Source organism: Lycorma delicatula, chromosome 13 (assembly GCF_047948215.1).
Source record: "Lycorma delicatula isolate Av1 chromosome 13, ASM4794821v1, whole genome shotgun sequence".
NCBI classification, from domain to species: Eukaryota; Metazoa; Arthropoda; class Insecta; order Hemiptera; family Fulgoridae; genus Lycorma; species Lycorma delicatula.
This window is the reverse complement of record NC_134467.1, coordinates 53,788,855-53,809,461: the sequence shown is the minus strand read 5'-3', so window position 1 is coordinate 53,809,461 and position 20,607 is coordinate 53,788,855. Positions and strand designations below refer to the sequence as shown.

Below are 20,607 nucleotides of genomic sequence, written 5' to 3'. Positions count from 1 at the left end.
AATTTCTTTTTCTTACTATAATAATTCGATATTAATCGATTTACGGTTAAAAATCCATCATTCGTCACGTTTGATATCAAGGAGATTGACAATTATTCAATGAAGAATCAAACAAACAAAAAAACACAAGAGTTTTAAAAAATATTAGTGTATCACACCAAAACTACATATATATATACACACACACAAACACACACACAAACACACACACACACACACACACACACACACACACACAGAGAGGGGTATTTCTAAAATTGTGGTTTGACTGTACTTTTTCGGATCTATTTGTAAAACTAAAAAAAATATCCTTATGAAAAATGACAATTTCTACTTAATTCTTCCTGTGTCTACTATCTAGTTATTTTTATATAAAACATTATATCTTAAGTTCGGATAGAGAAATCGCATTAATATTAGGTAAGCGTATTTGTAATAAAGTTTTAAAATTAGCAAAAAATCAGGACTTATACCTTCGCAAATTACAAAATGGCGGTCATGTTTATGTTTCAATCCGTAATATCTTCGTAAATATTAGTTTTATCAAAATTTATGTTGTTGCTAAAATATTAAGCCTTTTATTTTAAACAAAATGACATTTTATTTTTTAAAGTCTGTTAACAAATAGCCGAGTTATGGCAGAATTGATGTGTTTTTGTGTCTGTTTTCATGTCCTCCACTTTACGTTTAATTGGATTAAATATTAATTATTTTTATTTATTAATTCTAGTACTGTAAATTAATAACAAATTATGTAGTAATTTTCTCACAATAAAATTTCATTTTAAATAATTATAAAACGTTCGATATTAACTTCTCTATTTTAAATAATTTTACACAGCGACTATTTTTGCCGATCATTTTAACGATGCAAAAATGCAATGCGCATTACTTTAAAATAAAACCGTATGATTTTAGAGTAATTTAAACTCATCGTTTACTTGCGAGTGTTTATTTAACGTTCAGTGTTATCGGTATTTTTTAAGTTTTATAGTTTTATCATCGTGGACTTTGAATATTCTTTTGCGGAAATGTGTGACGCACATTGAATGTACGGTTTAGCGAACTGCAACAGGGCAGAAGCAAAAAGACTATAAAAACAGGTTTCTTAATAGATGCGTTTCAAATGAAAAAAAAAACTTTTGGGGGACTTTACTTACGGCTTAAGGGAACAAGTTCATTTACACCAGGGAATCATGATCGTGGTAAACCAAGGAGTACTAGGACTATTGAATTGGTAGAAAGTGTTCTAAATCTTGTGGAAGAATCCCCTGATAAAAGTACACGTTTTCTGGCAATACAAGAAGATTTGAGCCACGCGACTGTGCGGCGGATTTTAAATGGTAACTGTGTTTACCCTTACCAGTTGCAGCGCGTACAAGGGCTGACTGCCGATGATTTTCAACGTAGATTGGCATTCTGTATCCGGTTTCGAAGAACATTAATTGAAGATCCTTTATTTTCGGCAAGGATTCTTGTCGCAGATTAAGCTTCTTTCAACAAGAATGGGGTTCAAAAGTACCACAACCGGAATATCTGGAGCGACGAGAATCCTCACGGTCCCTTCCAAAGTAGCCGTCAATAAATCTTTTCCCTGATCGTATGGGCAGTATATTTAATGACCGTCTTTTGTGTCCCGTCATTCTACGTAAATGGATAAAATTATCTTGCTCATTTGACCGAAAATCTTCTGCGTATGTCGGAAGACCTACCTCTACAATTAAGAGGAAATATACGGTTTCAACACGATGGAGGTCAAGCAAATTTTAGTCAGTCGGTATCAGATTTCCTGCATGAAACTTTCCGTGAAAAATGGATAGACCGCGGTGGGCCAGTGCCCTGCCTTGCCCGAACCCCTGACTTAAACTCTCCTAACTTATACCTGCGGGGCCATTTGAAACGTACTTTTTACTCAACATTGAGTATCTTCATCGAAGGATCAAAAATGGATTTCAAGAAATTATGAATAATCCTGGAATTTTTGAATGGTTAAGACAATCCCTCAGAAAAAGACTGGAGACTTTTTTATTCTGTAACGGTGAACACTTTCATCATATTTTACAGCTTTTAACAACTGCTAACTGTTAATTAAAAAAAAAAAATGCAGCTAACGTTCTACAACAATTAACGTAAGATTATCACAGGTTGTTGTTTTATTTATCAATTATTATGTCTATAATTGTGAGAAAATTACTGTACAATTTGATACTAATTTACAATACTAGAATTAATAAATAAAAATAATTAATATTTAATCGAATTGAACGTAAAGTGGAGGACATGAAAACAGACACAAAAACACATTAATTTTCTGCCATAACTCGGCTATTTGTTAACCGACTTTAAAAAATAAAATGCCATTTTGTTTAAAATAAAAGGCTTAATATTTTAGCAACAACATAAATTTTGATAAAACTAATATTTACGAAGATATAACGGATTGAAACATAAACATGACCGCCATTTTTTAATTTGCGAAGGTATCTGTCCTGATTTTTTGCTAATTTTAAAACTTTATTACAAATACGCTTACCAAATATTAATGTGATTCCTCTATCCGAATTTGAGATGTAAAGTTTTATATAAAAATAACGAAATAGTAGACAGGGGAAGAACGAAGCTGAAATTACCGTTTTTCTTCTTTCAGTCTTGGTATCGATAGCGACTGCGATACAGAAAGCGTTATTCTCTTCGATAATTGTGAGCCCTGAAAAGTGTACAGCGTGATATTCGTCGACAAAGCACCTCCTTCTGCTCAGAACATTCGACGTTGGCTTAACAGTTTCAAGAAACAGAACGATTGTGTAAAATTAAATCTGGAGGCCGGCCACTGTGAGTCAGACTAAGTCGTCAGACATATCCGAAAGAGTTTTGTACGCAATCCAGGAAAGTTTACGCGTTGTGGCGACCGAGAGCTATTCGTTACTTGTGCTTTGCGACGACATTTGTTACTCAAACCGTTCAGGATTCGATCGGTATATGTCCTCCGCAGAAGAAATAAACAATGACATGCGGTTTTGTGATTCATCCGTCGACAAAGTGATAGCTACCTTTCTTTTCTGCTTAGTGTTCGGTTACGAGGCTACGATTCACCTAAGTGGAAAGAAAGGCGGTAAAGCGCCACAACGTAAGAATATCGGGATCAGAGCCGCTAGTAAATCAGCGTTACTGGGATCTCCTACACGGGTATGTGGCAGAACTGGCTTTTCCAACAGTTACGATCAGATTCTTATAAATCTATTTTGCACCAGGATGGAACACCCACCACCTTGGGTTTGCAAGATCGAGCGTTTCTTAAAGGGTCTACCGATTTGACATTTTACCACAGGCTACCGATTTCGTACGATCTCACTGTCTGTGATCATTCTTATGGAAGTTTGTGAAACACATCGGTTTACGTATCATGTCTGGTGTTACTCAAGCCGCTTCTGTTGTTATGCAAAACCGCGTAGGCAAGTAGCGACGGACGCCGTCTCAGTGATGCACAAACTTAGGAGGATTGCTCGGAAGGACTACGGGTTGTCTGGCCGTCAAATGTATATGGTGTACCGAGGATGCATAGGTTGGATATGAATAGAGCACTTCTTCAAAATTTAAGGAGTGCTCAGCACAGAGCCTTAATTTTACACACTGATGTTTTCCAAAACAACCTCCTACGAGGCTACCACCGTATCGGAAAAGGCCTCTCAATCGATCTAATGGTGAAAGTTCGGGCAGCCATGTGGTGACTGCGAAGAGGTCGGGAGGCCGAGGTATTTGGGATGTGGTTTCGGGCCGAGCCAGTACCGGAACGGAAAGGCAGAACAATGCACCGGATCGAAATTTCGTTCAGTTACCCATCTCCCGCCTACGGAAGAAGTTGCAGAACCTCGCGATGGAAGCATGGCAGCTGGAATGGGATACCACGACTAAGAGAAGATCCTTGTTTAAGTTAATACGGGATCTGGGGGGGATGGTATGCCTCGAGCTCGTTTTTAAGGGCAACGGGTTCCACGTGCTCACCAACCATGTTAATTTGAATTTATATCAGTTTCGGTTCGGCCTGACAGCTGATGAGCTGTGCGTCTGCAGGGAGGTCCAGTCAAATGAACACCTGATGTTTAACTGCGCTGGTCTTGGGGGGGGGGGGGTTGAGACCGGGAAACTTAGAGGGCAAGGAGAAAATTGGCGTCTCACAAGCGCCGAGTAAGTGTGGCGAGAGTCTCATTGTCGGATCGTATGGAAGTTCCTAGATGCGGTTGCTTTGTTCAACCGGCATCCGCAGTTTACTTAAGGGAATGTCTCTTACCGCATTGCCGTGGGAAGCTAACCCTGAGTAAGGCTGTCCACCGGCCAATTACTATCGCTCAAAGCGCTATAAAATGGTGGACAGGTACTTGCTGGCATTCAGCGACCTAGGCGCGGCAGAGAATTACTGCCTAGACGAAACAAATTTTATTTATGGATGTCATATATATTTTTAGTAGTTGACGGGGTGCGCCTACCCATTTTAGAAAATATATGACAAGTGAGCGGTTGGGACACGTAAGTCGACGGTGTGTGGCAACACGCTTAGTCCGCTCACGCTGATAGGTAAGGTAGGAGCTATGTTAGCATACCGGTCGCTAAACTATTCGAGGCTCAGTTGCCGTTTGTGGCACAGACATTCGATCTTACGCTTTAGGGCGACCGAATGGGGTAGTGGCGGGAGAAATGCCAAGAAAAAAAAATGCCGGGAATCCGTGTGCGAGCATATTAAGCATTCAAACGTGTATTTTATAATTCACTTAACGTTATATGTTCATTTATTTAAAAAAAACGCTTTTTGAAATCAAATAAATTTTTTGATAACCGCTGTGTTATTACTATTTTAAGACGTAGTTTATTATTGACAATTTTTTTCTCTAAAATATAACCTTTAAGACAATTTCAGTAATTGAAAAAAAAAATTTATACAGTTTTAAAAAATTATTATAATGTAACTTTTTTATCTATTTTTTTAATTGAAATTTTAGTTAGAAAAAATCATTTTAGAATTTGTTTTTACTTTTGAGTTGTATCCTTAAATCAAATAGCGATGACTGTAAGCGCTAAAATCGATTAAAAAACCCCATTTTGGGTAAACAAAAAGTAAATTTTACACGATATACATTTTAAAAATTAATAAAAAATTATTTTTTCATTTCCCAATAGTATAATGAATGGCGATAAAATTTCCTACTTTTCGGTTATGAAAAAACTAACAAACCTATCGAACGTCGGTTAGAAATTAATTTGTGTTTTTATGTAACGGTTGAAATAACAATATAAACACGCGATTACTCTTGGAAATCCGTCATATTCAAAGGAATGAATACAGCTGACATGGGTGTCATATCAGTCATTTTTTCGAATTGCTTGGAACAAATGTTGAAAGCTACGAAGAAAAAAATTTTCAACTGAAATATTAAATCAGTTCGTAAAAAAAAAATTATATATATATTTAATAATTAATTCACCATATAATGTAGAAGTTTGTGCGTGGGAAAATGAAATAATTAATTCACCATATAATCTAGAAGTTTGTGCGTGGAAAAATGAAATGGAAATTTTGTCGCTTATGAAACACGCCACGTCAGACCCGGATTCGAACTCGGGATCTCCAGATGACGCTACCACTCCACCGCGGAGTGATAGCATATTTTAGACTTAAGATAATATTTTAATTAAATATTCTTACTCGTTAGGGTTAGCGTGATTATATTTAGCGGCTAAACTTCTCATGAAATCGCTATAATTCCTTGTCATCACTTGATCCATAACTTTGATATGGGGTGATGACGCACGGTCCAGACCGGTTGGCGGCGTCCCTTCATATGATGATACAGGTGTACCACTCCTAAAGTAAAACAGAAAAAAATGGTATAAAACTATTAAAAGACATATAAAATACAAAAAATATAATCGATTAAAAAGCCCGATTACATAATACATTTATTAAGAATTTCGCGAAAAAAATAAATAAAAACAGATTTATTTAATATCAAAAACTTAACAAAACGGAATTACATTTTTATAAATTCAATATTTTAAATACCTAATTAATTTCAAACGGTTTTCAGTCGCCGTAAAATCCGATACGTTATTGTATCACAATCCAAATAAAGTGCAGTACGTTCATAAAGTCGGACGACCAGAAACGAACGCCGATCGTACAGAAGTAAGTTTATCGTTACAGGTTCCAGGCTAGGCAGGAATTTTTCTGAGGCTGTTCTTGACGAAAACAAAACGTATAGATCAAACGTTACTCACGGTCCCTTTACCTGTACATCAATTATGCCGTTTTCATAAACCCAGCCTATTTTATGCGGCGCATAATTTAATTACTCGGTTGTTGTTCCGGTCGCCAAATGTTTTTACGGTTAATTTTCTCGACGGTATCGAATAAATGGAATATTTTTCGTGTAGTGTCTAGATTTTGTTAAACAGGACAGCGGTCATCCGTCAGTGTTACGTCACACGACGTTCACTAGTCGCCTTAACGTTATCCAGGAAACTTTCTCAAAAACTGTAATTATATTCGTGGTCGTTTACAAAACTAAAACTAAATTAAAATTACGCCCGTAATGAATTCAAGCGGTTCAAGAACTCTACCGATTCTGACCTTAATCGACTATTTCAGTACCGTAGGTGAATCAAACGTTTCACTCACGGTGGTGAACACGTTTTGAACGACGTTTCTTTTAATCAGATCAAGCGCGGTTTCATTTTTGTAGACATATTAATTCTGAGAAACATCATACTTATTACAAAAGGACATTTCGATCCAAAAAAAATTGATGTTGCGCGATTCGTGACAAAAAGCGTTCGAACCCGTTATTTTGACAGACAATAACTGCAAAATGTTCTTGAGCAATCGTTACAAATTTCATAGCCTCGAAGAGCTAAATTGGCGGTTGTAGCAAGACGATGCTATATTCCGCACTGCCATTCGATTTCGAAGTCTACTAGATCGTTTTATAGACCGCGTAATTCACCGCAGACTACGGTCTTCTCGGTCATTAGAAGATTTTCATTTACGGCATAATTTTCAAAACTGCCCGCTTTGGAAGAACCGAAAAAAATATCGAAAACAGCCGGCTCTAACATCAGAGCAGCAGCTGTAAGAAAAGCTGCACTGAACATGAAGAAAGGAGTTGACTCCTCAAGTCGGTCGTTTTGAACCCATATTGTGATATGCGAGTGGGGAGAAAATTAAAGATAAACAGTCCGCTTCATTTCCTTATACTATAGTTAAACGACTCTCGTTAAACGAACAGTATTCGTTTTAAAATCGTTAAGCGGCACGATTAATATGAAAACCTGTCGTGTAACAGGGGATCCGTTTTAATGGGATCTCACAGACTATAAAAGCTACACCCATCAGGTTGGTCTAGTGGTTAACGCGTCTTCCCAAATCAGCTGATTTGGAAGTCGAGGTTACAGCGTTCAAGTCCTAGACAAACCAGTTATTTTTACACGGATTTGAATACTAGATCGTGGATACCGGTGTTCTTTGGCGGTCGGGTTTCAATAACCACACATCTCAGGAACGGTCGAACTGAGAATGTACAAGACTACACTCATACATATCATCCTCATTCATTCTCTGAAGAATTATCTAATCGGTAGTTACCGGAGGCTAAACAGGAAAAAAGAGAGAGACTATAAAAGCTACGAAGAACTTTTCGTTTGAGCGCATTAAAAATAAACCTAATGACGTATTTGAATTCTCCGCCGCTTTTTCGATACGGCGATCGACTTTATTTTTAAAAATATGGAAACTCTCACGTTTTTATAACATTTTTGTATGCAACACGTAATTCTAACAGGTCTTTATTCTTCGAGGTTTTCTATTAAACTCAAACGTTCAACAGCTACACCTCATCCCAAATTATATTTATCCGCAATATTTTGTGTACATCGCGATCCGTTCGACTACTGAACAATAAGTAAATCCCCCGCGGTCAAACGAAATGAGGATTATATGTATGACGTGAAACGAGGAGTATCCGCAATATGTATTTAATAAGTTTAACTTAAATCCAGGGTTGTAATTTTACTCTTTTGTTGACCGTTCGGCTGATTAATAATTTCGTAATATTCTTCCTTTTTTTCTATTAGCTTTAAAAATTTACACATTTTTCACGTTAACGGTTTTAAAATACTTAATCGTCGGCTCAAATTCTCTACTGATCTTATCAATCTAGTAAATAAATGAAAAAACTCGCACGCAAAATTAAAAGAATAGTTAGATTAGTTTATTTCAATTTACAACAAAAAGAAATCAATTTTATAAAATTAATAACTTAATAACATTCCATAGAATTTTTTTTTAATTTTTAATTTTCTCCCTTCTGTAAATACTCAACAAAACAGAAAAAAAGAAAAGTCAATCTTTATTATATGTAATAAATTTATTTACCTGGACGATGATGAATTGTTATCGGCGGTCGGAGGCGATAATCTTTCAGCTTTGACTGTATTATTATTGTTATTGTTATTGCTACTTGTATTATTATTTTGATTTGTACTGCCGTTATTGTTATTGCTTGAATTATTGTTATTGTTGTTATTATTGCTTGTTAAATGTTCAATAGTACCCCCACCCCCACCGACGGTAGCGCCATTCATCCTAGTATTGCCACGTTTTATTTCCGAATCCGCTTCGCCGACACCTGAAACAAAATTTAAAAGATTATTAACTTATCAAATGCAGAATAAAATTATCAAAAACAACAGCTTTTATGAGTCTAGAATAAATTTTTATTATTAAATGACGGTTTTATTAAACGTTGTCGTAATCTATTGTATAGATTTTTGCAGAAAATTTAACCTGAGGGGTGAATGGAGGTAAGAAAATCTTTTATAAAATCGAAAGAAAGGATACAACTGATAAACGGTAAGACTAAACGGCTTTTTAAATAACGTGTGACGCCGAAAAACCATTTCCAAAAATGAAATGAACATTTCCACGGTTAAACGATCATCGGTAGACATCGAAGATACAAACAAATGCATTTCGAAATAAACTTGTATTTCTAATGTCGCTTTTAGAATAAGACTAAAAAGCAGGACAAGGGTTACATAACATTCCCGGTTTCGCCCTGGACCGATTTTTATTCTGAAATACGCCGTAGGGTTTGAAAATATTAAGCGCTTATTTATGCGGTATTAGGGTACAATTACGAAAGAAAATCAAAACGTTCAGTAAAAACATTTAGAGCCGATTTGACCCCTTGAGTTTTCATTTTTAATATTAAAGCGTATTTATAGTATAACTGCTAAAAATTCAACACTTTTTTTTCAAAAAAAGGATCCCGTTTCCCTTCCTCGTATAATACCTTCCACGGCTACCTCGTATAATATTTTTAATAACAACTGCATCGTGAAAAACAAATAAATTATTAGAAATTCAAATATTTTTAATTAAGGAGAGTGCGACACTTTTTGATCCCCGTAAGATTAATTTTCAGTTTTTAAAATTAAAGTGTAAAAAGTTTATATTTTAAGTACGACATCCATTCACCCTCTATTTTTACGAGGTACGAGATGAAAACCTATTGAATATAATATGGAGTATCCGTTCTCGCCTAAATCCGATCGACTTAAAACGTTTGAATTTTAGATAATTTAATAATTAGTACTTACGTATTACTAAAAATCGATTTTTTACGACCGCTTTACAAAAAAATAAAACGTTATCGATGGCGAAAACTACCCCTCACAACTTTTAATCTCATCCAAAATTTAACGGCATCAATGTCCCATAGAAAGAAATCTTTTGGACTATTTCGAAGAATTTATGTCGAGCCGGTCCTAAGATGTCACAGGCCCTGCAAAGACAGTCAGTTAAAACGTCGCGTACAAAAGGATCGGTATCAAACGCAAAACGAAATCGGCGACCTTCCGTTAGGACTCCAGAGCCCGTAGTCGATATTCAAAGAAGAATTTCTGCCGGTCCGAAAAAATCTATAAGTAAATTAACACAACAAAGCGGTGTAAATACGCATCTTGTCGTAAGATTCTTCAAGATTTAAATTTGAAAACGAACGGTGTAAAATCTGTTCAATAAATTAAGAAACGTCTTAATTATTGTCACCGGCTTCTCAGAAACACTGTCGACGAACAGGTAGACCCGATGCTGTACTTCATGTCAGACGAGGCGCGGTTTCATTTATGCGGGGATGTTAAATCGCACGACTGAAAATCCTCATCGGATGTTTGATAGTTCGCTTCACGATGACAAAATCGGGATTCGATGTGGTGTTCCTGTTAATAATATAGCGGGACCGTATTTTTTGAACGGACTGTCCGTACGGAAGTGTACCGCACTATATTCGAAGAATTCTACGCACGGTTAACAGATCAGAGAAAACATGTACGGCTTTTTCCAACAAGACAAAGTAACGCGTGGCATATCAAATGCTACACTACCACGCGTTCTGTCTGCAGAGGGCGGTGGCCTCCGTGTTCCCCAAATTTGCCTAATTGAGATTTTCTTAGGGAAATATTTGAAAGATAGGATCGGTTAATCGATCACCGCACTATCGATGAACTGAAGACGAACAATCGACAAGAAATCGACGGCATTGACGATAACGTTTTGCGTCAATATCGATCACTCGAGCGCAAAGTCTATCGTTATATAGGACGCTCGCATTGAACATCTTCTGTAAAAATACGTTCGATACGTAAACCTTTGCTAATGTAAATACAAACTTTAATTTAATTTACGTTTTAATTTTTTGATCTCGTCCGTAAAATGTTACCCGTCGCACCGGTTTTAGGTGTTTAGGGTTCGGCTTTAAATCGTTCACCTGTAGAACCGTCCATTATTAGAGAATATTTTATCGTTAAAGATTATACGATGACGCGGTAATTTCCTCATACCTTCTAAATTTTCCTTAAAGAAATTATAAATTCAGATTCTATTATGAAATAACATAAACCGCAACCTTTCGTGATGTTATACGTCTCTGTATGCATATATAAAAAACTGTCCGGCCATCATTAATACAGACTTAAAAAACCATCAAACGAAATAAACAAAAACAGAAAATACCGCACATAAAAAACTAAGAATTTACAAAGCAATAATAATAGTAATAAATGGTAAGCTTCATATAAAAACTGACAACTGTTGGCAGACTTGTCGGCGCGCTTTTTAGCGTAACAAACTTAACTTTTTTTCTTTTGTTTTTACGTTAGTTTCTTCTGAACGTATTTATCTTTTTACAGTCGTTTTACTAACCTTTCTTCTTTCGCTCGCTTTATTATAGTTTATAATTTTTTTTGGGTTAATATTTGTATATTAATCCTTTTAATTTTTTAATTGAGTTCATCCGATCGAGCGATTACTTTTAATCGCGCTGAACGCCATATAACATGGCGAATGACTGCGCTGTGTTAAGCGTCGTCAAAAAATATAGTAGAAAATCATAAGATTTACTCGATTAGAACGATCAAATTTTGCGATTAAATATACGTAAAACAACATTTTCGTGTCGTTTTCATTTGTTTTTTATCGGGACGTGAAAATAAAAAAAATAAAAATAGTTTATTAGAAGTTTTTTGGAAAAGTAAATAAAGCGATAAAAATGTATTCTCTTCATCAAACCTTATTCATCCATCCGGCGAGCACCCGTTCGACGATTAAAACGCCTGATATTTTTTTCCAAAAGTTGCGCATATCGGAATACGACGGGCGTTTTTCAATAATTTTGTATCGTAAGAACGGTCATTAAAAATGTAAAAAAAAAAAATTAAACAAAAAGAAGTAATACTGTAAATTTTCACCTTTTGAATTCGGCGTCAAATTAAGAATTAATACATTAAACGGCGAGTCTTCTTTTTCTTAAGTCGACTTATTTTTGAGTTTGGCCGAGTTAAGGGACATTTTGCGTACGTTTCTCTATATTATGCAAGAAACCTTTTACAGTCTCCCGATAGTTCTTCGTTCTTTCGTTTTTTGTCTTCTCTCTTCTGACCGGAAGTTGTCGGTTTCTTTTTTCTCCTACTCTTAGGAACCTTTCAAATCTTGTACCGATTTTCTGAACGTTGTTCTGTCCTTTATTATTTCTTTAGATATTTTTTTCGGGATTTTTGAACCGATTTCTTGATTTTTCTTTTTGTCGTAAACGAGGTAGATCTTTTTGCGAGCACTTTCACTCCAATAAAAAGGACGAAGAATTCGGCTTTCCTTTTTCTAATGGAATCTGACGTTCATCGAATACGTAAACATTATTATCGCTTCTGAATTCGTATTTTTTCGCCTATTTTTATCGATCCTAGGATTTTTCTCAAGAATTTCCTTTCTTTTTCTTCTAACGCGTATATTTCACGTCATTTCAAACGAATTTGCGTTCTCATCCGCTTAGGTTTACCGATTCGATTACATTGTTTTAATACCCGCGGTCGAATTTATTTTTTAATACGTTTTGAATCGATTATTCATTTACGTTCTGTAATATTTATTAAAAAATTATTTTATGTAATTACTGTGTAAGACAGACGTGTCTAGTGAGTTTTAGTGAAAATTTATCTTATACCAAGTATAACCAGGTATTATCTCGTAGACTATATTTTCTGTAGATTATATTGTGCCTTATTATCTTACTTTTGTCTCAAGAAGGAATATTTTTACGTTGTCGTTTTTGAATAACCGACATAACCACCATAGCGCCGGCCTCCGTGGCGCGAGTGGTAGCGTCTAGGTCTTCATCCGGAGGTTCCGTGTTCGAATCCCGGTCAGGCATGGCGTGTTCACACGCGCTACAAATCATTCATCTCATCCTCTGAAGAATGTCTAACGGTGGATCCGGAGGTTAAAAAAACCATCCGTAGCGAGTTGCTATTGATCGACTACAAGCTGTTACTCCGAGCAACGGCGAATCATCGCATGTAAACCCTAACCTACAAGGTAAAAGAATACGCGGACAGGGACCGCTGTCCCTGGCAGGGTAAAGCGTTCTGACAGGGACCCTCGGAAATCGGTGCGGCGTAAGTTAATTAGTGACGACATTATCGATAGCACGATAGCTTTTTCAGTAGCAGAGAGTGAAAGTGATATACGGATTTTAGTGAGGAAAACCCTCCCTGCCAAGCAATACCAGTATTGCGCATACAAAACGAAAATGTCAGACGGCAGAACGGTAAAATTCCTGTCGCAAAAAAACGTCAACGCACAAATTATACTTAACCTAATATTCGCGCACAATCAGCCGGTCCATCTACCTTTGCTGTTCCTACGTCAAATAAATTTAGTCTTCTACAAAAAATTGTTGACAACGAAGGTCTTCCTGCAAAAACATTAAAACCCGAGCCTAGTTTTGTAACAGTCGTTAATGCGATAACCGAATTGAACAATTTTCTGTAACAATTATTTCCTAATTGTAATGTTAAATATAAACTGACAACAACGAAATCGGGCTACACGGTAATAGTTCTGCCGGTTGATATTGAAACGTATACAATTATTAGGTCAAAAATGTTTGAAAACAATATCAGTCGCTATACTTATAAACTTAAACATGAAAGACCAAATGGAGTGGTCATGCGAGACACGCATAATTCGGAAGATAATTAATTGACGCAGTTAGGCCACGACGTTAGAAACGTTCTACATCATAAAACGAAGGAACCGCTGCCACTTTACTTTGTAGATTTGGAGCCCAAATCTAATAATAAAGAAATTTTTGACGTGAGATCTCTCAACTATATAATTGTAAGCTCTGAAGCTCCGTATATTAAAAAAGAAAGGTTCGATTCAGACGTTGTCAACGCAACGTTTATACTAATGTCAATAATAACAATCTAAGTGCTAAAAGAGGAAATAGTTGTTCGTGTAACTAATTCGAGTAACAATGATTTTCATAATCGTAATAGCAATAATGTTAGTGATAACGATAATAATAGGCTGAATATTTCTGGTCCTACCTACGCTGAAAAGGTTAAAACGAGTAGTCCCTGTAATCAACAAACTATTGATAACCAAAATTTTCACGGGCTCATGAATGTCGTGGACCGTATGTTTCAAACATTTGAGCGAATTCTTGAAAATAAAATGGATATAATGATCGGACTAGTCGTAAATCGTCTTGAGAAAAATGAACAACTCTTTCAGACTAGCGATCTGGAACGCTAACAGGCTATCTCATAAAAAACTAGATTTAAAATTTTTTTAAATATTAATAAGATAGACATAATGCTTATACCTGAAATAAGGTTTGCCGATAGACATTTGGTCAAGTTTCACGGCTATACAATATACAGCACCAAACACCCGTCAGGGAATGCACACGGCGGTACTGCTGTTATTATTAAAAGTACTTTTTCTCACTTTATATCGTTTGAACGCAAAAAGGACTTTTCACAAGCCACTACTGTGGTTGTTCACGATGAACGATCACAATTTTCTGTCTCTTCCGTTTATCGCCCGCAAAGGCATGCTGTGAAGGCGGATCGGTTTACAGCATTCTTTAGATCCTTGGGTCCGAGATTCATCTGCGGTGTAGATTGGAATTCTAAGCACCTACACCAGGGATCGCGACTAACTTCACTAAAAGACAGGCAACTTTTCAGATCAATAATCGACAATAAATTGGAGTGTTTGTCTTCTGGAAAACCGACCTACTGGCCTACAGATCTTAATAAAATTTCAGATCTCCTGGATTTTTCTATTTTCAAAGGTATTCTGAAAACTATTAACATGCTGAACCTCAGTTTGACTTGCCGTCAGATCATTCACCTGTTGCGCCTACGATATCTTTTGACGTTATGCCAACCGCTGGAACTCCCACACTGTTTAATAAATTGACCGGTAAACGACGTTTTCAAGATTTTTTGGAGGGAAATACAAGGTTGGACGTGCCTTTAAAATCACCGGCCGATATGGATAATGCAGTACACGAATTGACCAAATCGATTCAGTCAGCGTCGTAAGCCTCCACTCCCGATTTGGATTCTGCTCCCCCAGCTCAAAATACATACCCGGTCTTCATCAGAAAAAAGGTAGAAGAACGCCGGAGACTGCAACGCGTATGGCAGAGAACTCGTTACTCTGCTGGTAAGCGAAGATTTAACAGAGCTTGTCAAGAAATAAAAAGATTAATTCAAACTTTTAAAAACATTTAGTTTCAATGTTAGATTGAATATATTTCTGATAGGCAGTCTGCTGAATATACTTTATGGAAGTTAAAACTCGTTCAAGAGACCCCGGTAGTCTATTCCTCCTCGCCGTAAAAATAACAGAACACGATCGAGAAGTTTTCAAGAAAAGGCGAACTCATTTGCCGAGCACTTTTCCGACGAGTTCCAGCCCTGTAATATCGAAACGGATACAAATGAAATTAGGAAAATTTCCAAATATTTGATTTCTCCTTTTCCTGTTATTCGAATTTGTCGTTTTGCTAATCCGTGGAAAATTTCAAAAAATAATTGTTTTACCGAAACCGGTTAAAGAACCGACAAATGTTAAATCTTATAGGCCTATCAGCCTGCTCTCAGTGCTCTCTAAAGCGTTTGAAAAGCTCTTTTTAAAAAGAACGAAGCAGTTCGTAAACGACCAAATTCCAAATCACCAATTTGGGCTTAGGCAGAGACAAGCTACTGTGGAGCAAGCAAACAGAATTGTTAACGTTACAAATAACGCTCTAGACAACAAAAAATACCGTTTAAAAATTCAGTTTTCCTCGATGTCAGTCAAGCTTTTGACAAAGTTTGGCACTAGGGTTGGTCTGTAAATTAAAAAGGTGTTACCGTATGTTTTCTATGTAATGCTAAAATCTTGCCTAGAATATAGATATTTTCAAGTTAAACGTAAAGAATTTTTAACGGATTTGTTCCTAATAAAATCAGGGGTATCTCAAGGAAGCGTTCTCGGACTCATGTTATACGTTCTGTTTACCGCCGACTAAGTGGTTTTATAATCCGGCTTCACGAAGTCCTCTTTAATTTCATTTCCTTTCATCGTTAACTTTCAAGTTACAAATCACTGGATCTGTAGCTTCTTAATGTTCGTTCCAAATTAAGTTTATTTACTTATCGTTCAATTTTAATTCTTAACAGATCGTAAAATTACTGTAACGTTATAATAAAAACAAAAAAAGTTCAATTATAAAAGTTTAGGTAAAATCTATGTATTAAAAACTATCGCTAAGAAATTGAAAAGAGTATCTGATTTTCAGTTCAGTGTAGACTACGGAATCTAACTTAATCCTTTCGATTGGGATCACCTAACACAATATTTACTTCTTTTTTTTTTCATTTTAATCGGCAACTACTTCTATTTTTAATTAAAAAAAGTAGAATTACTCTTTTTGTAGTGTTTTTTAATAATTGATTTAATTTTTTTTTTAAATACTAATATCAGAAGATTATTATTTAACGATATAAACTTTTTAAAAATAATCTTTCTTTAAATTTTTATTTTTTAAACGTTTTTTTAGTTTTCGTATTTAGAATTTTAATAAACTTATTTCGTATCCTCTTTCTTTGTTTTTAAATTTTTTATTTTTAATATTATCTAAATTTTACACTTTATAAATGTTTAGAGAGTTTAACGGGATCGTCGTCGATGTTTTTTATTTCAATTGTATTTTAACTCAAGAGGCGTTTCCTAGCTACTTACAGATTATAGTTAATCAACGATTACCGTGCGTACGCGTTTCTATAAACACAATAAGGCTGTACCAAGGTCTGGAATGTATTAAACAGCGTACCTTTTTCGATCAGTCATTTTTATTATTATTAATATTATCAGCCTATATTTTATCCTTGAACTAAAGGACTGTTCAGTTGTTTCGTTTCGTTCGGATGATTCAATACTTTACAGATCACAATATCCTATTACCTTTTTAATAACTAGAATCCGATCCGTATTATTCACCAACGCCTTCCTTATTATATAATTCTATACCTATACATTGCTTTGATAGACTCATACACATACACACAAATAAAATGTCGGAGGTTATCCAAATTATACCGTAACATTTCTTTTTACGAACAGTATTGGCCTTAAATAATAAAAATTGTATTAAACACGGAATAAGAAGAAGATAAGCGTGAACTTGACTATGCATTGTGACTAAAATATCTAATATTATATTCTGTTTTTATTTTTATTAATCTGTGTATTGTGTATTTATTTTTTTTTCCCTCGTCTGACTTATTTTTACATCCATTTACCTTTTCATTTTTTAACACCGTAATTTTATATTTATCTATAGACAAAACTTCTATTTTGAACGGAACGTGATAATATATTATATAAATCGAATCGTTATATAATGTAAATCGTAATTAAAGATGATAAATTATTACAAAAAAAAATACGCACGATTAAAGTTCATATTAATTATTTATGAGGTTTTTTGCGTGATGTGTTTCTTGCGTATCTTTGAGCGACCTGTTTTCTGTGTATTAGTTGAATTGTGAATTTGGTAAGCGACATTATTTGTGTTTAATCCGGTCGTGGAGCCGGTGAGTATTAAATAATATTTAAAATAGCCCGCTAGGTCGTAAATAACGAACAACTAGCTAACTCCAACGTAACCTACTAAGTTCGGCTAATTCGACGCTCGGCTCGGCTGATCATCGTAAACAGACATTCCGACTCTGCCGTTTCTTCTGAGTATAAGGGAACAGTTACAAGTACGAACGACCAAGTAATAATATGTGAAAACGTATCGGAAGGAGACAGATTACAAGCAGCCTGGAATTTTTTTTTTTTTTGTCTTCAGTCATTTGACTGGTTTGATGCAGCTCTCCAAGATTCCCTATCTAGTGCTAGTCGTTTCATTTCAGTATACCCTCTACATCCTACATCCCTAACAATTTGTTTTACATATTCCAAACGTGGCCTGCCTACACAATTTTTTCCTTCTACCTGTCCTTCCAAGAATTAAAGCGACTACTCCAGGATGCCTTAGTATTTGGCCTATAAGTCTGTCTCTTCTTTTAACTATATTTTTCCAAATGCTTCTTTCTTCATCTATTTGTCAAAATACCTCTTCATATGTCACTTTATCCACCCATCTGATTTTTAACATTCTCCTATAGCACCGCATTTCAAAAGCTTCTAATCTTTTCTTCTCAGATACTCCGATAGTCCAAGTTTCACTTCCATATAAAGCGACACTCCAAACATATACTTTCAAAAATCTTTTCCTGACATTTAAATTAATTTTTGATGTAAACAAATTATATTTCTTGTGCTATTCGGCATTTTATATCGCTCCTGCTTCGTCCATCTTTAGAAATTCTACTTCCCAAATAACAAAATTCTTCTACATCCATAATCTTTTCTCCTCCTATTTTCACATTCAGTGGTTCATCTTTGTTATTTCTACTACATTTCATTACTTTTGTTTTGTTCTTGTTTATTTTCATGCGATAGTTCTTGCGTAGGACTTCATCTATGCCGTTCATTGTTTCTTCTAAATCCTTTTTATTCTCGGCTAGAATTACTATATCATCAGCAAATCGTAGCATCTTTATCTTTTCACCTTGCACTGTTACTCCGAATCTAAATTGTTCTTTAACATCATTAACTGCTAGATCCATGTAAAGATTAAAAAGTAACGGAGATAGGGAACATCCTTGTCGGACTCCCTTTCTTATTACGGCTTCTTTTTTATGTTCTTCAATTGTTACTGTTGCTGTTTGGTTCCTGTACATGTTAGCAATTGTTCTTCTATCTCTGTATTTGAACCCTAACTTTTTTAAAATGTTGAACATTTTATTCCAGTCTACGTTATCGAATGTCTTTTCTAGCTCTATAAACGCCAAGTATGTCGATTTGTTTTTCTTTAATGTTCCTTCTACTATTAATCTGAGGCCTAAAATTGCTTCCCTTGTCCCTATACTTTTCCTGAAACCAAATTGATCTTCTCCTAACACTTCTTCCACTCTCCTCTCAATTCTTCTGCATAGAATTCTAGTTAAGATTTTTGATGCATAACTACTTAAACTAATTGTTCTGTATTCTTCACATTTATCTGCCCCTGCTTTCTTTGGTATCATGACTATAACACTTTTTTTGAAGTCTGACGGAAATTCCCTTTTTCATAAATATTACACACCAGTTTGTATAATCTATCAATCGCTTCCTCACCTGCACTGCGCAGTAATTCTACAGGTATTCCGTCTATTCCAGGAGCCTTTCTGCCATTTAAATCTTTTAATGCTCTCTTAAATTCAGATCTCAGTATTATTTCTCCCATTTCATCTTCCTCAACTTCCTCTTCTTCCTCTATAACACCATTTTCTAATTAATTTCCTCCGTATAACTCTTCAATATATTCCACCCATCTATCGACTTTACCTTTCGTATTATATATTGGCGTACCATCTTTGTTTAATACATTATTAGATTTTAATTTATGTACCCCAACATTTTCCTTAACTTTCCTGTATGCTCCGTCTATTTTACCAATGTTCATTTCTCTTTCCACTTCTGAACACTTTTCTTTAATCCACTCTTCTTTCGCCAGTTTACACTTCCTCTTTATAGCATTTCTTAATTGCCGATAGTTCCTTTTACTTTCTTCATCACTAGCATTCTTATATTTTCTACGTTCATCCATCAGCTGCAATATATCGTCTGAAACCCAAGGTTTTCTGCTAGTTCTCTTTATTCCGCCTAAGTTTACTTCTGCTGATTTAAGAATTTCCTTTTTAACATTCTCCCATTCTTCTTCTACATTTTCTACCTTATCTTTTTTCTCAGACCTCTTGCGATGTCCTCCTCAAAAATCTTCTTTACCTCCTCTTCCTCAAGCTTCTCTAAATTCCACCGATTCATCTGACACCCTTTCTTCAGGTTTTTAAACCCCAATCTTCATTTCATTATCACCAAATTATGGTCGCTATCAATGTCTGCTCCAGGGTAAGTTTTGCAGTCAACGAGTTGATTTCTAAATCTTTGCTTAACCATGATATAATCTATCTGATACCTTGCAGTATCGCCTGGCTTTTTCCAAGTGTATATTCTTCTATTATGATTTTTAAATTGGGTGTTGACAATTACTAAATTATACTTCGTGCAAAACTCTATAAGTCGGTGCCCTCTTTCATTCCTTTTGCCCAGCCCGTATTCACCCACTACATTTCCTTCCTTGCCTTTTCCAATGCTTGCATTCCAATCTCCAACTATTATTAAATTTTCATCTCCTTTTACGTGTTTAATTGCTTCATCAATCTCTTCGTATACACACTCTACCTCATCATCATCATGGGCGCTTGTAGGCATATAGACGTTAACAATCGTTGTCGGTTTAGGTTTTGAATTTATCCTTATTACAACGATTCTATCACTATGCGTTTTTAAATACTCTACTATTATGAACCCTACTCCTGCCTGCCCATTATTTGAAGCTGAGTTAATTAATCTAAAATCACCTGACCAAAAGTCGCCTTCCTCTTCCCACCGAACCTCACTAATTCCTACTACATCTAAATTTATCCTATCCATTTCCCTTTTTAAATTTTCTAGCCTACCAACCTTTTTTAAACTTCTAACATTCCACGCTCCGACTCGTAGAATAATAACAATAACATAGCCTGGAATAATAACAATAAACCGTCGAGTGAACCGTCGTTCAGGAA

At 35.5% G+C, this 20,607-nt stretch overlaps 1 protein-coding gene across 1 annotated transcript in view; it reads right to left on the bottom strand.

The window, feature by feature from the left end:
• Samuel (SAM-motif ubiquitously expressed punctatedly localized protein) overlaps nt 1-20,607 on the bottom strand; it is a 277,423-nt gene that overhangs the window by 110,907 nt on the left and 145,909 nt on the right. The window contains exons 2-3 of the mRNA XM_075381454.1: nt 8,423-8,675; nt 5,699-5,857 (exon numbers count right to left, since the gene is read on the bottom strand). Coding sequence (XP_075237569.1) covers nt 5,699-5,857; nt 8,423-8,675 — 412 coding nt within the window. The remainder of the gene's footprint in view (nt 1-5,698; nt 5,858-8,422; nt 8,676-20,607) is intronic.